Source organism: Heterocephalus glaber, unplaced genomic scaffold (assembly GCF_053883595.1).
Source record: "Heterocephalus glaber isolate CG9 unplaced genomic scaffold, H.glaber_assembly_v1.0 deba00001561, whole genome shotgun sequence".
In the NCBI taxonomy this organism is placed as follows: Eukaryota; Metazoa; Chordata; class Mammalia; order Rodentia; family Bathyergidae; genus Heterocephalus; species Heterocephalus glaber.
This window is the reverse complement of record NW_028258349.1, coordinates 642,749-663,611: the sequence shown is the minus strand read 5'-3', so window position 1 is coordinate 663,611 and position 20,863 is coordinate 642,749. Positions and strand designations below refer to the sequence as shown.

Here is a 20,863-nt window from a genome sequence, read left to right as displayed (position 1 = left end):
AGATAATTATAGAGCAGCTGTGGGTTAGAGTGAGACAAAGGCATGACCGGGGAGTACCAGGCCAGAACAAACGGCAGAACTGAGCAGTGCTTGAAAGTCTAGGGCCATGTGCTTAATGCAGGCATGATGGAAGACCGAACTGTCAGGATTGGGAGCAGGCTCAGCAATGATGAGGTTCAAAGCCTGTCTTTATGTGTGATGGATGTCTCGGAAGCCCATTGATATTGTACCCAGCAAGCACAGCTTGTGTGGGGCAAAGATGAGAACATACTGTAATATGCATTTCTCTATTCTCAGTATATTATTCTTCCTACCAAACGAAAACAATGCTTCTTCTTTCTCCAATATTAAATATATATGGAGCAAGGTAGGCACCCTTATTCCAAATGGTTGAACTACTAAAAATTATAAAAGTATCTTCTAATCTTATTTTTAATAAACAAGTGATACCTTTAAAACCCTGCAACACAGAATCCACCAATGAAGAGTAGCTACATTTAAAATTATTTTTATGTATATAGACCACCTCTAAAAAGTCATTCTGATACATATCCTCTGCTTATTGAGTTAAGAAAATATTATTTCACTAACTTAAATATGGACAAGTGCTAATTTGCAATATACAAACTACTCATGTAGATACACATAGCCATTTCTCTTTTTAAATCTTAGTTCCTATTTTTACCATTGTGTCTCTCAGTTAGTTCCTCAAATTGAAGAGTTGAGGTTAATGTTCAGAGAAAGAAAACTTAGATTACTACAGTGGACCCTCGAGTTACAACCAGCCTGATACATGAACAACTTGAGTCACAACCATAATTTTTGTTTTAACTTATGACTGAAGCCTTGAGTTATAACCTGAATGCTGGCTGCTTGTGCTTCTAGATGGTCTCAGATACAGATTTAACCCTTAAAGAGGAAGGAACATTACAACGTCCTTTCCTGTATAGAGTTAACTGAGAAATCCTGGGCCAATGTCTCTCTAAGGACACTGAGATCTGCCTGTGTACAGAAGAGACACTTGGAAGGCCGTGTAGAGGAGCCTGAGCCTGCAATTGACCAACTTGAGTTACAACCAGGCCTTAAGAATGAACTGAGTTCATAAGTCAAGGGTCCATTGTACTCACCGGAGTAAATTTGTTATATAGGTCAATTTTATTAAAATGAAATAGTAAGCCAGGCCTTTTGGGACACATCTGTAATTCTAGCACCTAAGGGGGGTGAGGAAGGCGGGTCACAAATACAAGTGCTACCTGGGAAATTTAGCCACATAGAGAATCTGTCTCAAAAATAAAAGGAGGGATTGGAACATAGCTCAGGGTGAAGGTCCCAAGTTCAGTCCTCAGTACCACACCAAAAAAGTAAATATTTAAATCAAAAACAAGATTTGCAGAATTGTTAAGTAATGATAACTACAAGTTATTAAATATACTCCAAACATAATATGTATATGTGAGAGGCTTGCAATTAAGAGAACTGAGGATCAGGATTAGCAAGAACTGAGGATTTAGAGACTTACCCAAATTCACACATGTAGGAAGGTCTGAATTTGCATATTTGTATCCATTAATCCCACAGATATTTACCAAATGCCATGATGTGCCCACAGCACAATTCACTTCCTCTCTGAGCCTAGCTCACACTCATTACCCTTGGCTGCCCACAGGTGGGGGTCTTATTATCCTATTGTACCCCTACATGAGCATTCATTACTTATAATGGAGGCCACATTTATTTTTAATGAGAAGGATGTAATTGGTGGCCATCATTTATTTTTTCCAGTAGATCAGCCAGCCAGGATTTTATTTATTTTGAAACTCTATTTTTAATGTCTTATATTTTCATAACCAATCATGTTCTAATAAGGAACCTCCAGAACAATGTTTTCCTAGAGCTCAGAGAAACTAGTGATAGTCTGGATGGATCTCCTCCATGTTCAGGTATTTTAACAAATCCTAGAATTCTGTAAAGAGGAATGAAGTTGGTAGGAAGTTTGAAGGTTGCAAATTAGGAACCCAGTTCAAATGGGGATATGTATGCCCAACTTGAAAGTAAATTATTCTTTGTTAATTAATCTCTTCCTTGTGTACATAAAGGAATTCCATATTGACAGAACAAAAATGGCTCAACATAAATGCTATCCGAAGTAGGAGAGAGCTAGCATATGTCCTTAGAGTAGGAGGTTGAGCAGAAGGGGAGCTCTAGAGAGACTAGTTCTCTAGTTCTCTCCTAGGATTTTTTCATTTTCTTAACCTGTTTTCCACCCTCTGTGTTGTGAAGGGAACACATAAGTTGGTATTAAGTTATACAATTAATCCATCCACTCAAACATATTCACATCTTAAAAAGGGCCAGTGAGGGATAATACACAAGCAAAGTAATAAATATCTAATGTTGGAACTGTAAGAATTGAGCACACACATGGGAGAAAAGGAATGTTTGAGATTTTCACCTTTTATGTCACCTTAAGTAGATTACTGCCTACACAAAGGGTTTGTTCAGTCACCTCTGCGCTTGACTCCAAAACTTTTGAGACATTTAATGTCCCAACTAGATTAAAGAAGCAATGTGAAATTTCAGTGACCTGACCAGCATGGGATGAGCAAGTCTTACTGTGACCACTCTTAAATCTTTACCAGGCTTTTCAGTTTGGTTTTATTGTTACAAAGAAAAGAGTGGACAAATTTCTCCCAGAACTTCGAGATCAACATAGTATACATGGTCTTTAGTAGTACATTTTGATGCTTTTGTTTTAAACATCTCTAGCACAGTGGTCTTGTGCTATTTTGGCTTCTGTTTGTGGAAGTCCTGTTGTCCCAACTAGAGTGTAAATGTCAAAGGCCAGGGGCAGGGAAAACAAAGGATAGAGGAGTAGAGAGTGAGGGAAAAGAGCTTGAATAAAAGAATTGGAAAAGGAAGAGAAACAAAAACAAGCAAGTGGTAGGAATATTTATTAGGTATCAATTAGTTCAGACACTGAGATATATGTTTTCACACCTCCTGATTAACTTAATCCTCACAACTGCACACAAAAATAATCTCTATCATTCGTATTTGCACAAAGGAAGAATCTAGATTCAGAGAGACTCAATGATTCCCTCAAGATTGCACACTACTACCATTCCCTCTTGAGGTCACATAGTACTGAAGAGAGACCCAGAGGGTCACAAAGTAGTCTACACAGGCCAAGTCCGATCTGCTTGATCACACTGCTCTGCCTCCGTACTGACTCAGTAGGTGCCTAACTAAGTGGCCTACACACAAACAGAGCCAGCTTTTATTAGCTCCAAAGGTTGAGCCTGTGTCTCAGGTCTAAATCCTTCCCAATAATTTGTTTATCTGTCCCTTAACTAAGCACACTCACCCCCTGACCCTCAGCACCAACCTCTTTAGGAGCCTCTGTTTGGATGAATTCTTCATAAATTTCCTTTGCCTTCTCAGCCATCTTGGCAGGGGACTTGATCTTCTTGTAGTCCTCACAGGCAATCCAGAATTCAAGGTTCTCCTCGCTGAATTCAGACTTCAGGAAACTTTTGAAACTGGCAAGCCCATCTACCAAGAGAAAAAGTCAGTTGGGGAAATTTGTTAATTTATTTAACAGGCACTATACATGGCTGCATAGCTTAGGTTTCTTTCCTATGTATTTCTTTCATTGGTAGGAACCTTACAAAGGTTAAGTCACTCTTCCTCATTACAAACCTAAGAGGCAGATGTTGTAAACATCTTATTTTATAAATGAGGTCAGAGAGGTCAAATGACTGAACATAGATGCACAGCTGGTAAGGAGCAGAGCCAGGATTCAAACCCAGGTAGTCTGACTCGACAGTACACACACTCTTCCACTATCCTAAGCCACTTCTCAAGAGATGCACAATTCAGCTTCTGGGAAGAGAAACTGTCCAATAATGGCTATATGCTTTCTATGGTACTTTAACTGAGAAAAAAATAAAAGGCCAACACAAATGTCACAGAGAGAGAAGACAGGGCTTAGCAATGCTATTCTATGCACAGAGTATTTGTTCACTCTCACTTCCCTTTATTCCCTCATTGGCAGGAAGAAGGTATAAGATAGAGAAGTAGGGAGAAAGCCGAGAACTCAGAGCCTCAGTCCTGCTCATCATGGGTATTATCACAGGGGCCTCTGGCACTGACAGAGGGTTTATTTATCACATTGTCTTGTAGAACAATTGAAGGCAATGCATATTTTGGTGACAAATGATTTCCTGTTTATGTTATCGAGAAACACTATTAACAATAATCCATTTTGGACACATACCAACTACCTACCCAAAATGAAAGAATACATTTAAAACTTGGTTTGTCAGCATAAGTAATATTAATGCTCAATATCATGTAAAACTGCTTATAATCCTCCTTATTTCTTTTAAAAGACAATTTTTAAGCAACTATCATGTTTCATGCATTATAAAAAAGTCACTATGGCAAGTAAAATAACCTTACCTAACAGAGCTTACAGATTCTGGAGAAAGTAGAAAGAAACACACCAAACATAAACACAATGAAGAAAAAAACTATAGAAAGGCTAGTAAAAGAATCACAGGAGGGGCTGAACTCTAAGTCAGGTTTAGGGAAGGTGAGATAGTAACATTCAAAGAACACCTGCAAGAAAGGGGGAAGGGGCCGGGGATTTAGCTCAGTGGTTCCGCTGCCTGCCTTGCAAGCACAAGGACACGAGTTCAATCCCCAGTACAAAAAAAAAGAAAAAAAAAAGGAAAGGGACCAGATAAAAATGCCACAGACAGACTAATCGTTATGTCTATCGATTAATTATGAGTCAAGTTTTCAAAGACACTGAATTTAATACAACTATTGTGATCCTGTTTCTAGCATACTGTTGCTTTGATACAATCAATTACAACTTATACTTTGAGAAACATTTACATATACATATATGCATCTATATGCAGATATAGATAGAATATGTATGACTTCTTGGACCTTGCTTTTTGTTTGTTTCCTACATTTCTACTATTATCTCTAAAGTGGGAGATGAGTAAAATGCATGGATGTGGAGGATTTAAGAAGTCATCGGACAGCTGGGTGCTGGTGGCCCATGCTTATAATCTCAGCACATTTGAGAGGCTGGGCAAAGAGGATTGCAAGTTCAAGCCCAGCCAGGGAAATTTAGTGAGGCCCTGTCTCCAAAATCTTTTCCTTTAAAGATTTAGGGATGTAGCTCAGAGTGAAGGTCTTGGGTTTATTTCCCAGTAGTACAAAAAAAAAAAGTGTAAGAAAGAAAGCATTGGAGTCAAATAGGCAAAAGTGAAAAAAACTAAATCTGTCATATTTTTCTTCTCTTAAATGTATAACTAAAATTCCAACAAATGTGTATCTTTAGGAAGAGAATCTATGTCTATTTATTACATAAGAAAAATTAAAGATCTCTAAAGGGAAGAAAGAAAACAACTAATTTCCCCAGGCTGTATAAGGTCACAGTCTCCCCATGGTAACACGCCTGGAATGTTACGCGGTTTGCAGGACAGAAGCAAGAATGACAGTGACAAGTATTTCAGTGTCTGGATTTCATCCAACTTGCCTTCATCAAGAGACGCTTCTATAATCCATTAGTTCTGCTTATGGAGTATGTTTACTTCTGAATTCATTTTCTTTGACCTCATTTCAACCTATTTCTTTTTCTCTGAAATACTTCCCTGCTTCTTTTTAGACTTTAAATTTTCATCGATTAGTCCTTGCCTAAAACATTGATTTCACAGAATAAACACAAAATATATGTGATAATTAAACCAGAATTAAAGAGTCATCCTTTTTAAAAATTTAGTTACCTTCTATTAATTTTACGTCCCCAGGCTGATCACAGTCCCTGCAATCATATTCAATTCTGAAGAAAAAGTATGACTGGAGTGAAATTAACTTGAATTAGGGTTACTATCAATTTCAAGATCTGAATAAGATACTATGCTATCCGTGTCTACCTTAAAAACAGTTTCTACTATTAAAAATATATCTAGGAGCAATGGTAGTTATGATACGCAATTTTCTCTAGAAACCTGGCTTGGGGAATTACTTTAAAAACCTTTGATAACTTGTATCTGGATAAAATTAGGTGTATTTTCTCTCTCTTTCTACCTATGTTTTCAGCTGTAATTCCAGCACTATTTGTCCTAATGTAGTGACACAGGAATCAATATATATGCTGAAAAAAAATAAGATCGCTCTCTGTCCTGGTTAAAGTTTTTATCATTTCTTAAACCAAAGGTGTCAGATAGTGTCTATTGAAATGGAAAATTTCTCAGACACTTCCTAGCTGCCAGGAAATAAGGTCTTATGAGCTCCTAAAAAAACCAGATTGAAGACTGCAGAGGAAAAAACAATTCCATAGAATAAGCCAGTGGCAAAATAATTCTCATTAGCCCCACAGTCTTACAGTTGGGCACTCTGAATATCACACATTCTAAATCTTTGTAAAATGTAGAGATAAAAATATCAGTCCTCTGAAAGACCTGAGGACACATTCTCAGGATTCCACAACCATGTAGACACTTGCTTTGTAGCCAGGGAAAGAGCATGGAAAATAACTTCCCAGCAGGGAGTCCATTTCCTGGGTTTTGGCTTCATCACTCTCACTGAATCCCACAATACTGTTCCAAGGCTTTTTGGCAATGTATACACTTTAAACCAAAACTCAAAAGGAAATGGCTTGATAGCCTTTGGGTCTGGGACATGTTTAAAGCTATTGTTTTTCTCATTTGGCTTTGGAGCATTCTCTGGGGATTCTCTTACTGGGACCCTCTACTGCCACTCTCAGGACATTCCTCCTCCTGAGCTTTCTGTTGGTCCATTCTTCAGAGACTTTCTCTGCCGAGTTCTCATCACCCCTCAGGATGTCTTCTTGGGTCAGAGTTGAAAAGACTTCAGGCCAGATATCTTTATTCTGCAAAGAATATACATGTTTTCTTTGTCCTTCCACCTTCCTCTGCCCACCCTATACCCCGGTAGAGCTCCCAGCATACTCTACCTCTTCCCTGATGAATCTGCATGGAGCCTTAGAGTACCTGTAACATAGCTCTTCAGACTTCCACTACCCAGGAAGCAGAGAAACCCATTTGATCCACTGCTCTTGGCCAAACACTGTGGGTTGTGGTTCACCTTATAATCTCAGAATTGACCCCTTGCCTAAGAACAAATTAAAACCACTTATAAGACCACTTTGAGAATAAAAGGAGCATTATGCAAATCTAAGTCAGTTTGGTATAAACGGAAAAGAACTCTGAAAACTAGATTAGCACAAATCTCTTCAATAAGAGGTGAAAGGAGATGGGGAGGAAATAAAATGGCATTGATAATTGATAAATGCCATTACATTGCTTCTTGATTCAAAGCACGGGCTTTAGAGCCAAGATTACCAAGGGTTTAATTCGGGCACATTATATTAGTGCAATAACTTGGGCAATTGTTTCAACCTCTTGGAGTCTCTGTTGCCTCATTTGTTACATGGTGATAGTACTGGAACATATCTGAGTGAGTTTTGGTAAGGATAAAATAATTCACATAAAGCTGTTATATGTTGCCAAATGTAGCTGTCACTGCATAGCTCGATACATGCTAGTTTCCATACTCATTATTCATAACAAATTTTAAATTATTCTTTGTCATCATTCAAAATTCAACTCAAGTGTTGCCTCATTACCCATAATCATCTTTTTTGTCTCGAAGATTTTTTGTCATTAGGAGGGAAGAGATCATTTTCTGTTTTTGGATTGTTTGCTTATGCAAACACTATTAACTCTTCAAGTTTCAAGCTTGAATTTCATTTGCTTTGCCTCCAGTTCACAGAAGGAAACAACACAAATTCTGAAGAAAAATAAATTTTCTGATTCTGTTATTGCTGTTGTATTTTATTTTATGGGCCAGCTACCTGATATCTCTGAATCAGTTTCCATTTCTGAAAAATAGGAATTGTTTTTGTACCTTAGTCCTAAAATGATTGCAATCATTAAATAAACTAATATATGCAAAGTGCTTAGAATAGTGTGTGGCAGGTGATGAACAATAAATGTCAACTATTGCTTTTATTATTGTAATTATGGTCTTAATGACAGTTGTGGTTGCCAGTAACTAAGATGATGATAAAGATGAGCCAGAAAAGAGGAGAAAAACTGGAAACTAAAGAAAAAAGCAAAAGGAGAATATAACAATAGAAACAAAGTAGCCTCAATCAAGGCTACTTGATTACCCATGGAAGAGTCCAAACCCCAAGGGGGTCTTAAGGAAGTGTTCTGACCTTTTAGAACTCCTGGGAAAAATGAAACCACATAAAACAACAACAACAACAACAAAAAACTGCTGCAACTGGAATGGGTTTCATTCTTCTTCTGCTCATAAATATGGTCATTTGGGAGAATTACTCAGTGTCACCGTCTTCTATAAGCTCCTAGGCGCGATCTTTTTTGTGTGTGTTTATAGTATAGTACATTGATTCTGCGCCCCTTGGACCTACAAAATGATAACAGATGGTGCCACCTATAGAACTGAAGGCAAAACATGCAAGAAGTTGGTATATTTTCAAAACAGAGTCATACACTTGCTTAAAATTACTTTTGAAATGCATAAAGATAAGAAGACTCTTACTAGTTAGAAAAGATTGAGTAGCAGCTTAACTGTTTTATTATTTTTCAGCAGCTTGGTACCAATTAATTTTATTCTCACTCAAGAAATTTTTTAAAAATTTGATTTAAGGAATACTTTGTCAACTCCATAAATGGTGGAGGGAAATGTATTAGCACAAACCAATGCCAAATTTTTTTAATAAATAAAAGATACTGTCCTCAAGTTTAAATCTAACCAATTAAAATACCAGAAGGAATATTTCTTAAATGTATCTTTCTTACCTGTTTGGCATCAATCACAACTAATATTAGATATTTTTTGGTTGTAGACTTAAAGATGACTCAAATTAAGTCTGTCTCCTAAGAATTGAGTAAATAACGTTTGGCTTACAGGTATTCTTGATGCACAATAGCTGATATCAGGAACACAGGTCAAACATAACTTCTCCAAGTCAATGAATAGTGTTGGGCAGAATTATTTGGGTTGTGTGTCATTCAAATGGTTCTTCCCTAAGAATAGCCAGAGAGATCCAGAAAGCATAGAGAGGGTGAGAAGCAGTAATGGAGAGAGACAGAAAGAAAGAAAAAGAGAGACTGAGAGACAGTAAGAATAGAGAAACTGAGAAGCAAGGGACTCCTACTTTTGGCTGCATCCTCAATGAGGCAAAGTCTCCTCACTTCTGGGATATGAAAATATCACAGAACCATAAACCAGAGATCCCCAACCCGGGGCCACGGATGGTACCAGTCTGTGGGCTGTTAGGAGTGGCTGCACACACAGCGGGAAGTGAGCAGTGCAAGCTTGCTAAGCTTCTGTGCTTGGACCTTGCCACGACCTGCACAGCAGAGGGTCTGAGGCCAGGGAGAGCAGTGGGAGATGAAGAAAACACAAGGAGACCAAGATTACTCTTAATAGCTGGGACCAGGTGGAACCATAGCTTGTTGGGAGCTAACGGCCCCTTGGAGTACCTCGCACTCTTTATTTATAGTGTTAGGCAAACAGGAAGAGAAGGTGGGCAAATAGTGCTATGTGGCCATGTGGCCTAGGTGGAACGAGTGTGATTGTTTCTTGAAGGGAACAGGGAAGGATACAATGTAATGTAACTGTCTCCTGGGACTGTGCCATCCAGGGTCTCCATATGAGTCAAAGAGTGTCTATTTGGGGCAGGGGATTTAGCTCAGTGCTTCCACAGCCTGCCTCGCAAGCGCCAGCTCTCGAGAGTTCGATTCCCAGCATGGAAAAAAAAAAACCAACCCAGTATCTGTTTGATTCTCTAATCTGTGGAGGAAAAAGGGAATAGGGAGGAGAAGAAAGGGAGCAGAGAGGAGAAAGGGCGCAGGGAAGAGACAAGGCCATCTTCATCTTCACTCCCAGCTCCTACACCGCCTGAGCTCCCTCCCCGTCAGACCATCTGGCATTACGTTCTCAAAGAAGCAAGAACCCTACTGTGAACTGCTGCGCCTGTGCTCTATTGCTATTTATTGCTTAGGAAAAATTAAGTGATGAAGCATTAGAAATATAAATTAATTATCTCAAATTTAGGAGTATACACACACTGTACATAAATGTAAACACATATAAATTAAAATATAATTATATACAATTAGATGAAATATGACTATTATAGATGTACACACATATATAAATACACAGACATATATACATATAGGAATATATACATATATACATGTACATAGACACACACACATATATATATACACACACATAGTATTTTTTCTCTCTGAGAAGTAGAAAATATTGCTATGAGAATGTTGGGCTTCAAACTCATGCAGGGTAATCATCTGTTTGCAAAGACTTTGGTTCCTAAACAAATACTGTAATGTTGACATTAAGTGCCTCTGGCTCACCCTTACACCTAGTTTTCTTTCCCAAAAGCTCTCTGTCTCCTAAAAGCTTGAAATAAGAGAGTATTTAACCCTAAGAATTACTGTGTATGGGGACATAGTATTTACCCTCCTCCTTAGCCATTTTAAATCTATGAAAGCAGCTCTGCCAGGTCACATTTTTTATAATAGTAATGAATACCTGTATCCAGGATATTTACTATTGATAATTTATCAACATGTCATCTGTCAAACTTGTTGGCCCCAATACTGGGACAAGACAATATATCAGTTAATAAACATAGTGTTTTTCTCGCCAACTTTATGGAATTTCTAGGTGCCAAGAAGCAAAAATAATTAATTAATTCATTCATTCAATTAATAAATATTCACTGAATGCCTTTTATGTATCAGAGCACAGTACTCTGTTTAGCAAAAGAAATAAAAAGAGAATCAGAAATGAATACAATTGGAAAAATTCCAGGTTAGAGGTTTTGGTAAGAGATTGACTATTGCCAGTAAAGTAGAAGACCCTCTATCAAAAACAAGACAAAAAGTGTTCATATATAATTCAACATACATTCTTTGTTATCTACTCTTTGCCTATTAATCATCATGATGATCTGATAAGAAATGCTTTTAAAATCCTCATTTTTGCTAAGCAAAAAACTTTTGCTAAGTTTCATATTCCATTCTTGTGGTTACTAGGAAGAAATATGGGCTGGGATTTTAAGTTGAATCATTCTTTTAGAGTGAATTAGTCAACAAATGTTTGTTTTCCTCATTCTGTGCACTTCCTGTTGTGAAATTATCTGGATGAAAAAGGCCTAAGTCTTGGCTGTCACTGAGCTAGTAATCTATCATAGAAGGAAGAGAGCTACAAACAATACAAAACAGTAAGGATTAAGTGGCATAAAGGATGTGCTAGTAAATCGCTGTGGGGCCACTGTGTTCTCTCTTGCCTAGAGGGCCCACCCTCACGCTGTGGGATGTACTTTTTCCTGCTTTTACTTGAGCCAAACTCTCTGCAGAGCCTGTTTCTTTTCCTACCTCTAATAAAACTTTGCCACTATTAAAACAAAACAAAACAATGGCTGTGGAAGTTCAGAGGGTAGATAATTCGGTTCGGATGGTCAAGGAAAGCTAGGCTTTTAGTATTTAGGTTAGCTATTACAAGAGAGGGAGAATTTCAACAGTTAGACATGGTATTCCAGCCAAAGAGATTACAAGCAGAAATCCTATGGAAACAGGCAACAGTTTAATTTGCATAAAGGTCAGCCATATAGTTGTCATAATGAATAATGAACATTAGAAATTTGAACTTGATACTCTAAGCCAGTGATGGTGAACCTTTTAGAGACTAAGTGCCAAACTACAACCCCAAACCCACTTATTTATTGAAAAAGTGCCAATACTGCAATTAAACCTGAATACTCAGGTTTTAGCATAGAAAAAGCAACTTACACATTAACTTCTTTTGTCTTAAAAGAAAAATACAATAACACTCATGCCATTGGTTTACCATCACTGCTCTAAATCTTGGAAATTAATAAGGATTTTTTGATTAGGAGAAGGAAAATAGTACTCATTATTATATTGGTTTTATTAGCTTTAGGTTGAAAGAATTTCTATAGGGGTCAGCACTTTTGTTATATCTTGAATGAAATGTAACAGCCATGCTGACAAAAGGGGAAACTGAGGTAGGGGGACCTGATAATCCATTGTCAAGTCAAAAGGGCAGTTTATAGTTTGAACAGAGATTACTGTCCCTGACTTTCCCAGAGATCTTTGAGCTGCTATATGCAATCCTTAGTAATCCATTAGGAGACTAAACAGGGAAAAGTAGTTTTTCTAGTTTACCGACAAGAATGTTAGGAAGCAGGCAGGTCAACCAAGCATGGATGCACCTGTCTGTAGTCCTGGCTACTTGATAGGCTGAGTCGGGAAGACTGATTGAGCCCAAGGAGCTTGAGGCTACCCTGGACAATATAGTGATACCCTGCCTCTTAAAAAAAAAGAGAAGAAGAAAGAGGGAGGGAGAGAATCACGCAGGCCAAGCCACTTGCTCTGCCTCACAGAGGTAAATAGGGCTGGTGGGAACAAAACCTGCCACGTGAATCTTCAGCACACCTTATGTTCACTTTCTCCCCAGCTCCTTACTCTTGTAGCCAGCTCCTTACCCACACTCCCTTGGTACCCTTCTCTTGTTACAACCACTGTGAAAAACTGAAGAAAGGTCAAAATTGGGGAAGAGGGACACAGGCAACCCAAAGCTGTTTCGTGTCTCTGCCCCTTTTCTGACCCTCATATAAAACAATGTGAACTTACAGTTGTTCTGCAGGAGCTTGTCCAGGGAATCCCGCCACTGCAGGATCTCATCCAGAGAGGGTCTAAAGCAAGAATAAGGACAGAAAAAGATGATGACAGAGGTGAGGAGTTTACCAAATACAAAATAATGACTTGACCTGTTCTGAGAAATGACACAACTGATCACTTAGGACAAGGATGCTTGACTTATTTTTTTAACAGTTGGGTCTGGTTAGCTGGTTTGCTTTCCTATACCTACATAGTACTGTATATCTTCCTTGCTTCTTGAGCAATTTTGCTAGGTCTGTTCCTTTTTAGAAATAGACTCTATTTGCCATGAAGTTATGTCTTGAGATTTCTGTATATTCTACGACAATGGCTCCAACTGTGGTCTTTATTCTAAATATAACAGTGAAATCCAATTGACTCGCTATAGGGAGGCACATTAACTACTTGATTTAATTAGTGAAGAGGATTTGGTTCCACATCTTTATTCCAAGGCTGGCTCATTAGGGCTGGTGGCAGATGGTATATGTTAACTTTGCCTCATGTTGGGAATGTGATCATAGCAAATATATATATATATATATTTTTTTTTTTTTCCTTGATCAATGAGGACAGGGTAATACTTTGGAAAGATTCAGAAGGAAACTGGTTAATATATCCTGAATCAGAATGCTGTACACAAATGTTTGAGACACTGACTCAAAAGAAGATAACAGCCTACAATTTCCTGTTAGGCTGCTTTTATTTTAACATTTGTAAATGCAGGAATCCACAGCCTTTTCCATTTCAACCACCCATTCTTCTCTCAGATGCAGCCGTTCCAATGTAGCTAGCGCTATCTGAGAAAATGGCCAACTTCACCCTCCCTGAACCCTTCCTGTGTTGTGGCCTGAGCTCTTCATTGACAAAGCATTTATTAGACTATGAAGTCCAATGGAAGTGTTTTTCCCAAGTTGGAATTTTCGTAACTCTTATATCTTTTAGCAACCATCCAGGTAATACAGGAAAATTCTTGCTTCTAGTTTTTATGAAATATCTTGGGGTTTTAACTATTCAACTTAGCAACTGAAGTTAAGACAATTGCTCGTCCTTCTCTTCATTTTGCTGGCTCATTTTATCTATGTAAGGAGTCCATGACAGCAGTAGGTGTTTTGGCCAAAGAACTGACAGTTCTCTAACTCTTCTGTTCTTCATTGCAGAATATGTGCAGATTGTATGTCCTGATTAAATGATTTTTCCTAAAACTTTGTGTTTACCCTTTGAAAGTTAAACTCAGAAAAACCAACAGTAACAAACGTGGTGAAATAATCTTTTGTGATTTCTGCTTTTCTGGTCAGAAATATGAATATTATTATGGATTTACTTGTAACAAGTAACTACTTACCCTCTCCAACTTTTCCTCTAGCTGGTAGAAAGAGATGTCATGAGGAAAATTGCATGACTATGGGGTTACAAGTGTGTTTCCTGTATTTTTCTGGTTCATTTTCTTGCTAACCAAAAAAAGGGACATATTTTCTACAGGTCAGTAACTCCTTTTGGTTCTTCTGTATTGCTTTATCCTGAGAACTTTTCCGAGCTATTATTTCATACCTACAGATTTGCCACAGGCTTTGCCCATATTAATTTCTTCACTAAAGTGGGTTCAATATTTTGTACATAATAGACAACCACTAAGTCCAATAGTTCACAGGAGGGGCAGGATATTAAATTACTGAACAAAAGAAACTAGCTCAGAGCAAAGGGCTAGTTTCACCCACTGAATCGTCTCATTTTATAAATATTATCATAGACTGAAATCACACTCCTGTCCTCTCCTTCCCTCTGGTTGGTTAAAAAGAGCCTAGGAAGAAGCAACGACATGAGCAGGTGCACCAAACTTAAGCATGTTACTATATCCAATTTGTCCCAAATGGTCCTATTAGGACCAAAGTAATGGTCAGTATTAGCAGCACATCACAGCTGAAATTAAATTCCTGAAAAGGATATGTGCCAAGCCTGCTTGGGGGTGATATTAGTCCAGATTGATTTAAGGACACAGTCAAGCAGGACATGTCTCCCATGGTGTGCAGCCCAGTGTTCTGATTACCAGCCTAGGAGGTAGCAGAGGTTCATCCTGTCCTGTTTCTCAGAATTTGCCAGCCCTCATTAAATCAGACTTCTTTAGAAACAAGACAGATGCAGGTCTAAATGACCAATAAGCATCCTGGCTTGCAGGTCACAGCTGATCACAGAGGGTCGGCTAGGAAGCTAGTTTAAATGAAAGGCAAAATAAGCACTTAAGAAATGATTAACTTTGGGGGTTTTTTGATGCTCAATGAAAATGCCACCCAGTTCAGGAAGTGACCATTTTGGCTTGAAGTGCTGTCTCTCTTTTTTCACTCTTATCTCATTTTACTTGTTGAATCTTTTGCATGGCTTTGGTACACCTACTGCCTATAGAAATAGCTTTTCATTCATGGAGAACTTTCCCCACTCTACCATATTGTATTGTATATCCCCCACAATATCAGTCTATAATAAATGAGTCTTCTTGCAAAGATCAAATGTGTATGTACAACTTTTGGCCTACATCAAAATATGGTGGATTTTCTTTACCTCCCCCCACCCCCACCTCATCTGTCTCCCATCCATGGTGCTCTAGTCGCTGTTGGCCATGGGATAAGGGCTCAATAAATGTTTATGGACTTAAGAATGGTCATGAGCAGGATGCAGTGCAGGACACCCTACAATAAATGTGTCAAAATGATAAGGAAATGAATGATGGCTCATTTTTCCCAGAGTTATTCTGGCTGTTGAGAGCTACAAATGACCCAAAACTTACATTTCAATGACTAGTTCAATGAACCATTACTACACTTGCTGGCAACTCTGATATGTGTTGACTATAATCATGAAAAATGTTTTAACTTCCCTAAGAACCAGTGGTTGGGTTTTATTTGTTTTGATTTTGAACCTACATAGTGCCTGGCATGTATTTAAATTTCCCTGATAATCAATGCTGCCACATGTTCTTGTTGACAGGGGTAAATGAACCTCAAATTGTTAGTGGTGTTTGTAAATGCCTGCTCTGCTCTCCCTTCTTGCTGTACAGTGCTTTCTGCTCAAGTCTCAAGTTCATGAATGTTTATTGAGCCCTTATCCCATGGCCAACAGTGACATGGCACTATTAATGGGTTACATTTTTTCAAGGCTACTTTTCAATGTCCATATGTAGACCAAAAATTGCATGTACATCTTTGTTTTTCACATCAAGGCTCACTTTGCAATTAACTGGGTGAGAGCATCCATATGACAATATGCCATAACTTTTCTTCACTAGCAGGCTAGTGTGGAGGCCATCCTAGAGTAAGTTCTAAAGTAGTAACAACCACCACCATCACAATAACAAAAGATAAAAAATTGATAGCATGGGGAAAAGAGGACATTTACAGTATAAAGAAATACTATAAGAATATCTATTTCTGCTCTTGACATTTTGCAATGGATTATATTGTAAGCCATGGTAACAGTTATCATATACTAAATTTATGTAGTTTATTAATTTTGTTTATTGCTTTTTAGGAGGACCTACATCAGACCTTAGGGAATGCTCAGATGCAGACAGTGAGCAAAAGTGGAAGAACTCAGAGTAAAAGAAGGTGGGGGAGAACACAGGATCACAGAATCAGAAGTTAAGGAAGAATGGATAAGGAGTTAGGTAGTAGTCAATGCTGCAAGGAGTCAAAGATGATTCCTTAGAGAGAACTTCAGTGAGGAGGTAAGGTTTAAATCTGATAAGGAGATAAGGAAAATACTGGAAACTGAGTATAGACTTCTATTTTTAGAGTGAATTAAAACAAGAGAAAGATAAAAGAATTGAAACAATGGGGCCAGGGATTTAGCTCAGTGGTGCCGGCACCAAGTGCAAGGACCTGAGTTCGATCCCTGGTACCAAAAAAAAAGAATTGAAACAGTGAAGGCTTGGGAAAGTATTTTCAGAGTGGATATAGGCACTTATTACCTCCTAATGGAAATTGTTGAAAGAGAAAAAAAGCAATTACGAATACTAAAATGATAACAGAAGCTGGGTTTGGGTGGTAAGGATATAGTCAGCTTTTTTCTAATTTTTTTTAATGGTCCAAATTTTTAATCAAATGAGAATTTAAAAATGCATTAAAAAAATAGAAAATGCTTCCTAAAAAACGAATTCTACTGATTTCAGTAGCTGTAAAAAAAGTGGGGGGGAATACTTTCAGTCAAGAGAAGGCTTATTTTCTCTTCTGTGAGAAGAGAAAATGCAGAGAAGTTTTAAAGTAGAGAGGAGATTAACAGCACATGAAGAACATCAGCTTTCCTTATCAGGTGAAAGGCACTGAAATTTGCCCAAGAGACATGGAATGTAGCTTATGGGTTTGGAAGGACAGGGGGAAGCTCTTTTAGTGGTCATTGTTAAAAAGGCAATAGATACATTCAAGTATTCCTTAGAGATATGAAAGAATTTTTTTTTTTTTCCAAAGACAGTTCGAACTTCTGGTAAAAGAAAGCAAATGGAAGACAAAAGAAGCAAGTAATCCAATAAATGTCAGCCCCAGGTTTCTTCCAAAATAGTTTCTGTTTGAATCCCTTAACCCAAATAGTTCAAGTGCCTATCTGGGATGTTACGGTAGAGAATTAAGGCAGGAAATGTGCCACTACGTTTTTTAGTTATTACCAACAAATCAATAATTATCACGTTGTTTACTTCAAAATAGACCTTTTGATCTGTTGCTGGTATGAAATGTGGTTCTTATTCTTCACTAGTGCTTGCAGCCTGCTGCTTCACATACAATTAGCTTCCCCCTTTTAAAGGGAGAAAACTCAATTCGAACTCACTTCCGGTTTGAGATCACTTTGAAGTAATAAAAGGAAGAGAATGGAAATAGCCACTTAGGTTGATGAAACATGATTTTAAAAAAGAATAATTCATTTCTATATCCCCTAGCCAATCCAACCACATTAAATTGAAGGTCACTGGGACAAAGGACTGGTTGGCCAATTTATACAAATGTTAAATTTAAAAAGAGAAATCCAAGTTAAAAGCCACTGCTATATTTTCACCACAGTTCCATGATTTTGAAGCTTTTAGACAGCGGACTGAAGGAGTTTGAATACATTTGGTTTTTCTTCCACCCTCTTTTGTTTCTTGATTTTTTCATAGTTATTTCTGTTTTGGGGGGTTTTTTTGTTGTTGTTGTTTTTGGTACCCGGGATCAAACTCAGGACCTTGCGCTTGCGAGGCAGGCGGCAGAACCACTGAGCTAAACCCCCAGCCCCTAGTTATCTCTGTTTTAAAGGGAAGATGGGAGTGTATTTCTTCAAGCAGTGATGGCAGTATGTGGGGCAGAGGTGGGGTACTGAGGAGAGGATGAGTGATCCCTATCAGGAATATTAATTTATGGATTGGAAAAAATGTCCAATGTGCATTAAAGAGAAATAGCTAGTCAAGTATTCATTCCTCCCTTAGGTAAAAATCTTTTCTTCCTGGGTTGGACCTTGAAGGGACACTATATTGGAGAAGAAACTATTTATCTTAAATTGCTTCTTTTCCTTAGCATCTTCCTGAGAGGCAGCTCTGACTTGCATCCCCATCCTGAGGAGGTGGCCTTGGAGAAAACCTTAGCAGATAAGCATGCAAGGTGCAAGGCTCACAATTAACTGGATGCGGGATGGTTTCCTGACCCACGGCAGTAAATGATCATTTATTTTTACCATACCTCTGTGGATAAAAATTGAGAAGATGGCTGATGCCACTTTATAAAGTATGGGCTGTCTTTCCACAGGTAAGGCAGGGGTCTATTTTTAATTTTTTAAATTTATTTTTAGTTTTAGTATTTTGGCAGTATCCAATATTATGCACCAGACATGGAGCACTAAAAAAAAAAAATGCTGTTTTGTAAAGCAACTCTCTGAGGCCTTCTATGATCCTGTGAGTAATGGAAGGGGGTAGTTCTACAGATGAGGGATGGTGCTATACACTTGAAAATAGCCATCATCTAGAGGAAAATGAGTGGAGTCCATATTTATGACTCACTTCTGAGTCTTGGCTGGTTTCTCCGGCTTCTCATTACATGGAATGACAAGGTCAAGAGCTGAGTCTGGCTTCTGGAGAAGAATTCCCAACTTGATCTTAATCTCCTTGGCCCTGAAAGAAAAGATATAAAGGGGAAGTAAAAACATCACCTGAACATACAGATCTAAAAAAGAGATTTCTTTCTGCATCAGAGAAATAAAAATGAACAAAACCCAGTTTCACTTCTTTCCTTCTGCAGAAAAAATATCAATGCAGAAATTGAACAAATGAGTTCTATGGGTGTTTACCAAGTTCTTGTTATGATCCCAGTTAATTTGCATGAGTTCATTTAAATCTTAATTGTATTTTTTTTGCATTCCCTCATTTTTTTATGGCAGATACTATAGTATTATTTTCATTCTGCTGATGAGGAAACTGAGTGACAGTTTAAATAACTTACTTAAGTCAACCCAGCCAATACATAGCAGAGCCTAAGCTATGTGTCTCTAGAATTCACAGATACACTCCCTGCACTGTCTACCAGCCAGTAATTGGATTATGACATTTGGGAAAATTAATTTTTTACTGCCAGATCTCAGTTTGTTTTTTTTGTATAGTGATGGCCTAGATGTTTTCATGCACCATTTCCAGCTATTAAATTAAATTATTCTGCTTGATGATTTATTTGCCTGCAAAGGTTTCCAACTTTATGCCCATTGTGTCACAATGGCTATCAGAGTATCTTACACACAGATGAGATGAGTATTATTGCCAGTGGACTGACTATAGTAACATTTACTGGTCCTTCAGCTTCTTAGTTAGTATATATGGTCAGAATTCTGGGTATTCCTCCATCAAAAGATGCACCTATTTTTGGGCTCAGTTTTAAAATTAATCTTCTAAGCTACCCATAGTTTTATCACAATTCTGAAATTAAAGCAGCATGCAAATTTTAAGTATTAATCCAATATACAACAAGCCGTTGGATACTAGGAGACCCCACAACTGTCCTTTTTTGTCATCGTGGCACTTTACACATGTGTTTAAAATATGGTTTATCGGGTTGTGTTATGGTTATTGATTTACGTGTCTGTTTTCCAACCTGGATAAGAGAACTCTTTGATGGCAGGAGTTGAATCTTGCCTGGCACAATGCTTGACAACATAGTAAACACAATAATATTTGCTAGTGTAAACTAAAAATGTCTTGATTTAATTCCTCATAAATTTGCTAACATTTGTCTCCCAGTCAATACTAATCATAACTAAAGCCTGCAGAGGTGTGATGGGGTTCCTGGTGTAGCAAGATAGTATTTTGCTACACAACATTTTCCCCACTGTCCGCAGAGACTGTGGTGAGACAATTTAAGTAAAAGAATGCCCAAGATTAACAATTATGGAAATTCAAGACAGTTAAAGAAATTTACTCTAGTAACTTCCACAGAACCCATTAAGTATCTATTATATCATATTTTCTTCTTATAGTAAATATGATTTTAAAGTTATGATTTAGAATTAACCATCTCTCTAGTATCTTCTCTTTGGCATTTCTTTCTGCTTCTGCTTTTTCTCTAGGACCTTGTCACTGTCTGAAACCAGCTTAAGTGCCCGACTACATCAGGTCCAGCTAAGCCAACCATAGCACTATGATACAAACTGGGAATGTTCTGCTGAGGGAACTTGTATAATCGTGAGAAAGAATAATAAATCTTGCTTTGAATCCAGCCTCCATGACTTACTAAAATTATCTAATTTTTTTTGGCCTTGAAATTGGGACTGGTAACATAGTACATCCTCAGAGGTTTTTGATGATTAAATATGCTAATGCATGTAAGTCACATAGCACAACATTAGGCATTATAGTTCTGCTTCTGCAAAGTTAGTTCTAACTGCAAAATCACATTTTCCAACCAAATTTTACTCATGTTTCCTAACTTTAAGCACCAATGTGAAACATCCAAAAATTTCTCATAAGTTGCTACAAAATCATTAGACCTATCACTACCCATATTCTACTGCTGAAGACAAGAATTGCCAATTTTATAGTTATCCAAAATATGAAGAACATGATTAGGGGTACGGCAGGAGAT

At 37.8% G+C, this 20,863-nt stretch overlaps 1 protein-coding gene across 1 annotated transcript in view; it reads right to left on the bottom strand.

The window, feature by feature from the left end:
* Positions 1–20,863, bottom strand: part of Rgs5 (regulator of G protein signaling 5) — a 53,985-nt gene that overhangs the window by 6,075 nt on the left and 27,047 nt on the right. The window contains 3 exon segments of the mRNA NM_001310247.1: positions 3,386–3,552; positions 12,762–12,823; positions 18,796–18,906. Coding sequence (NP_001297176.1) covers positions 3,386–3,552; positions 12,762–12,823; positions 18,796–18,906 — 340 coding nt within the window.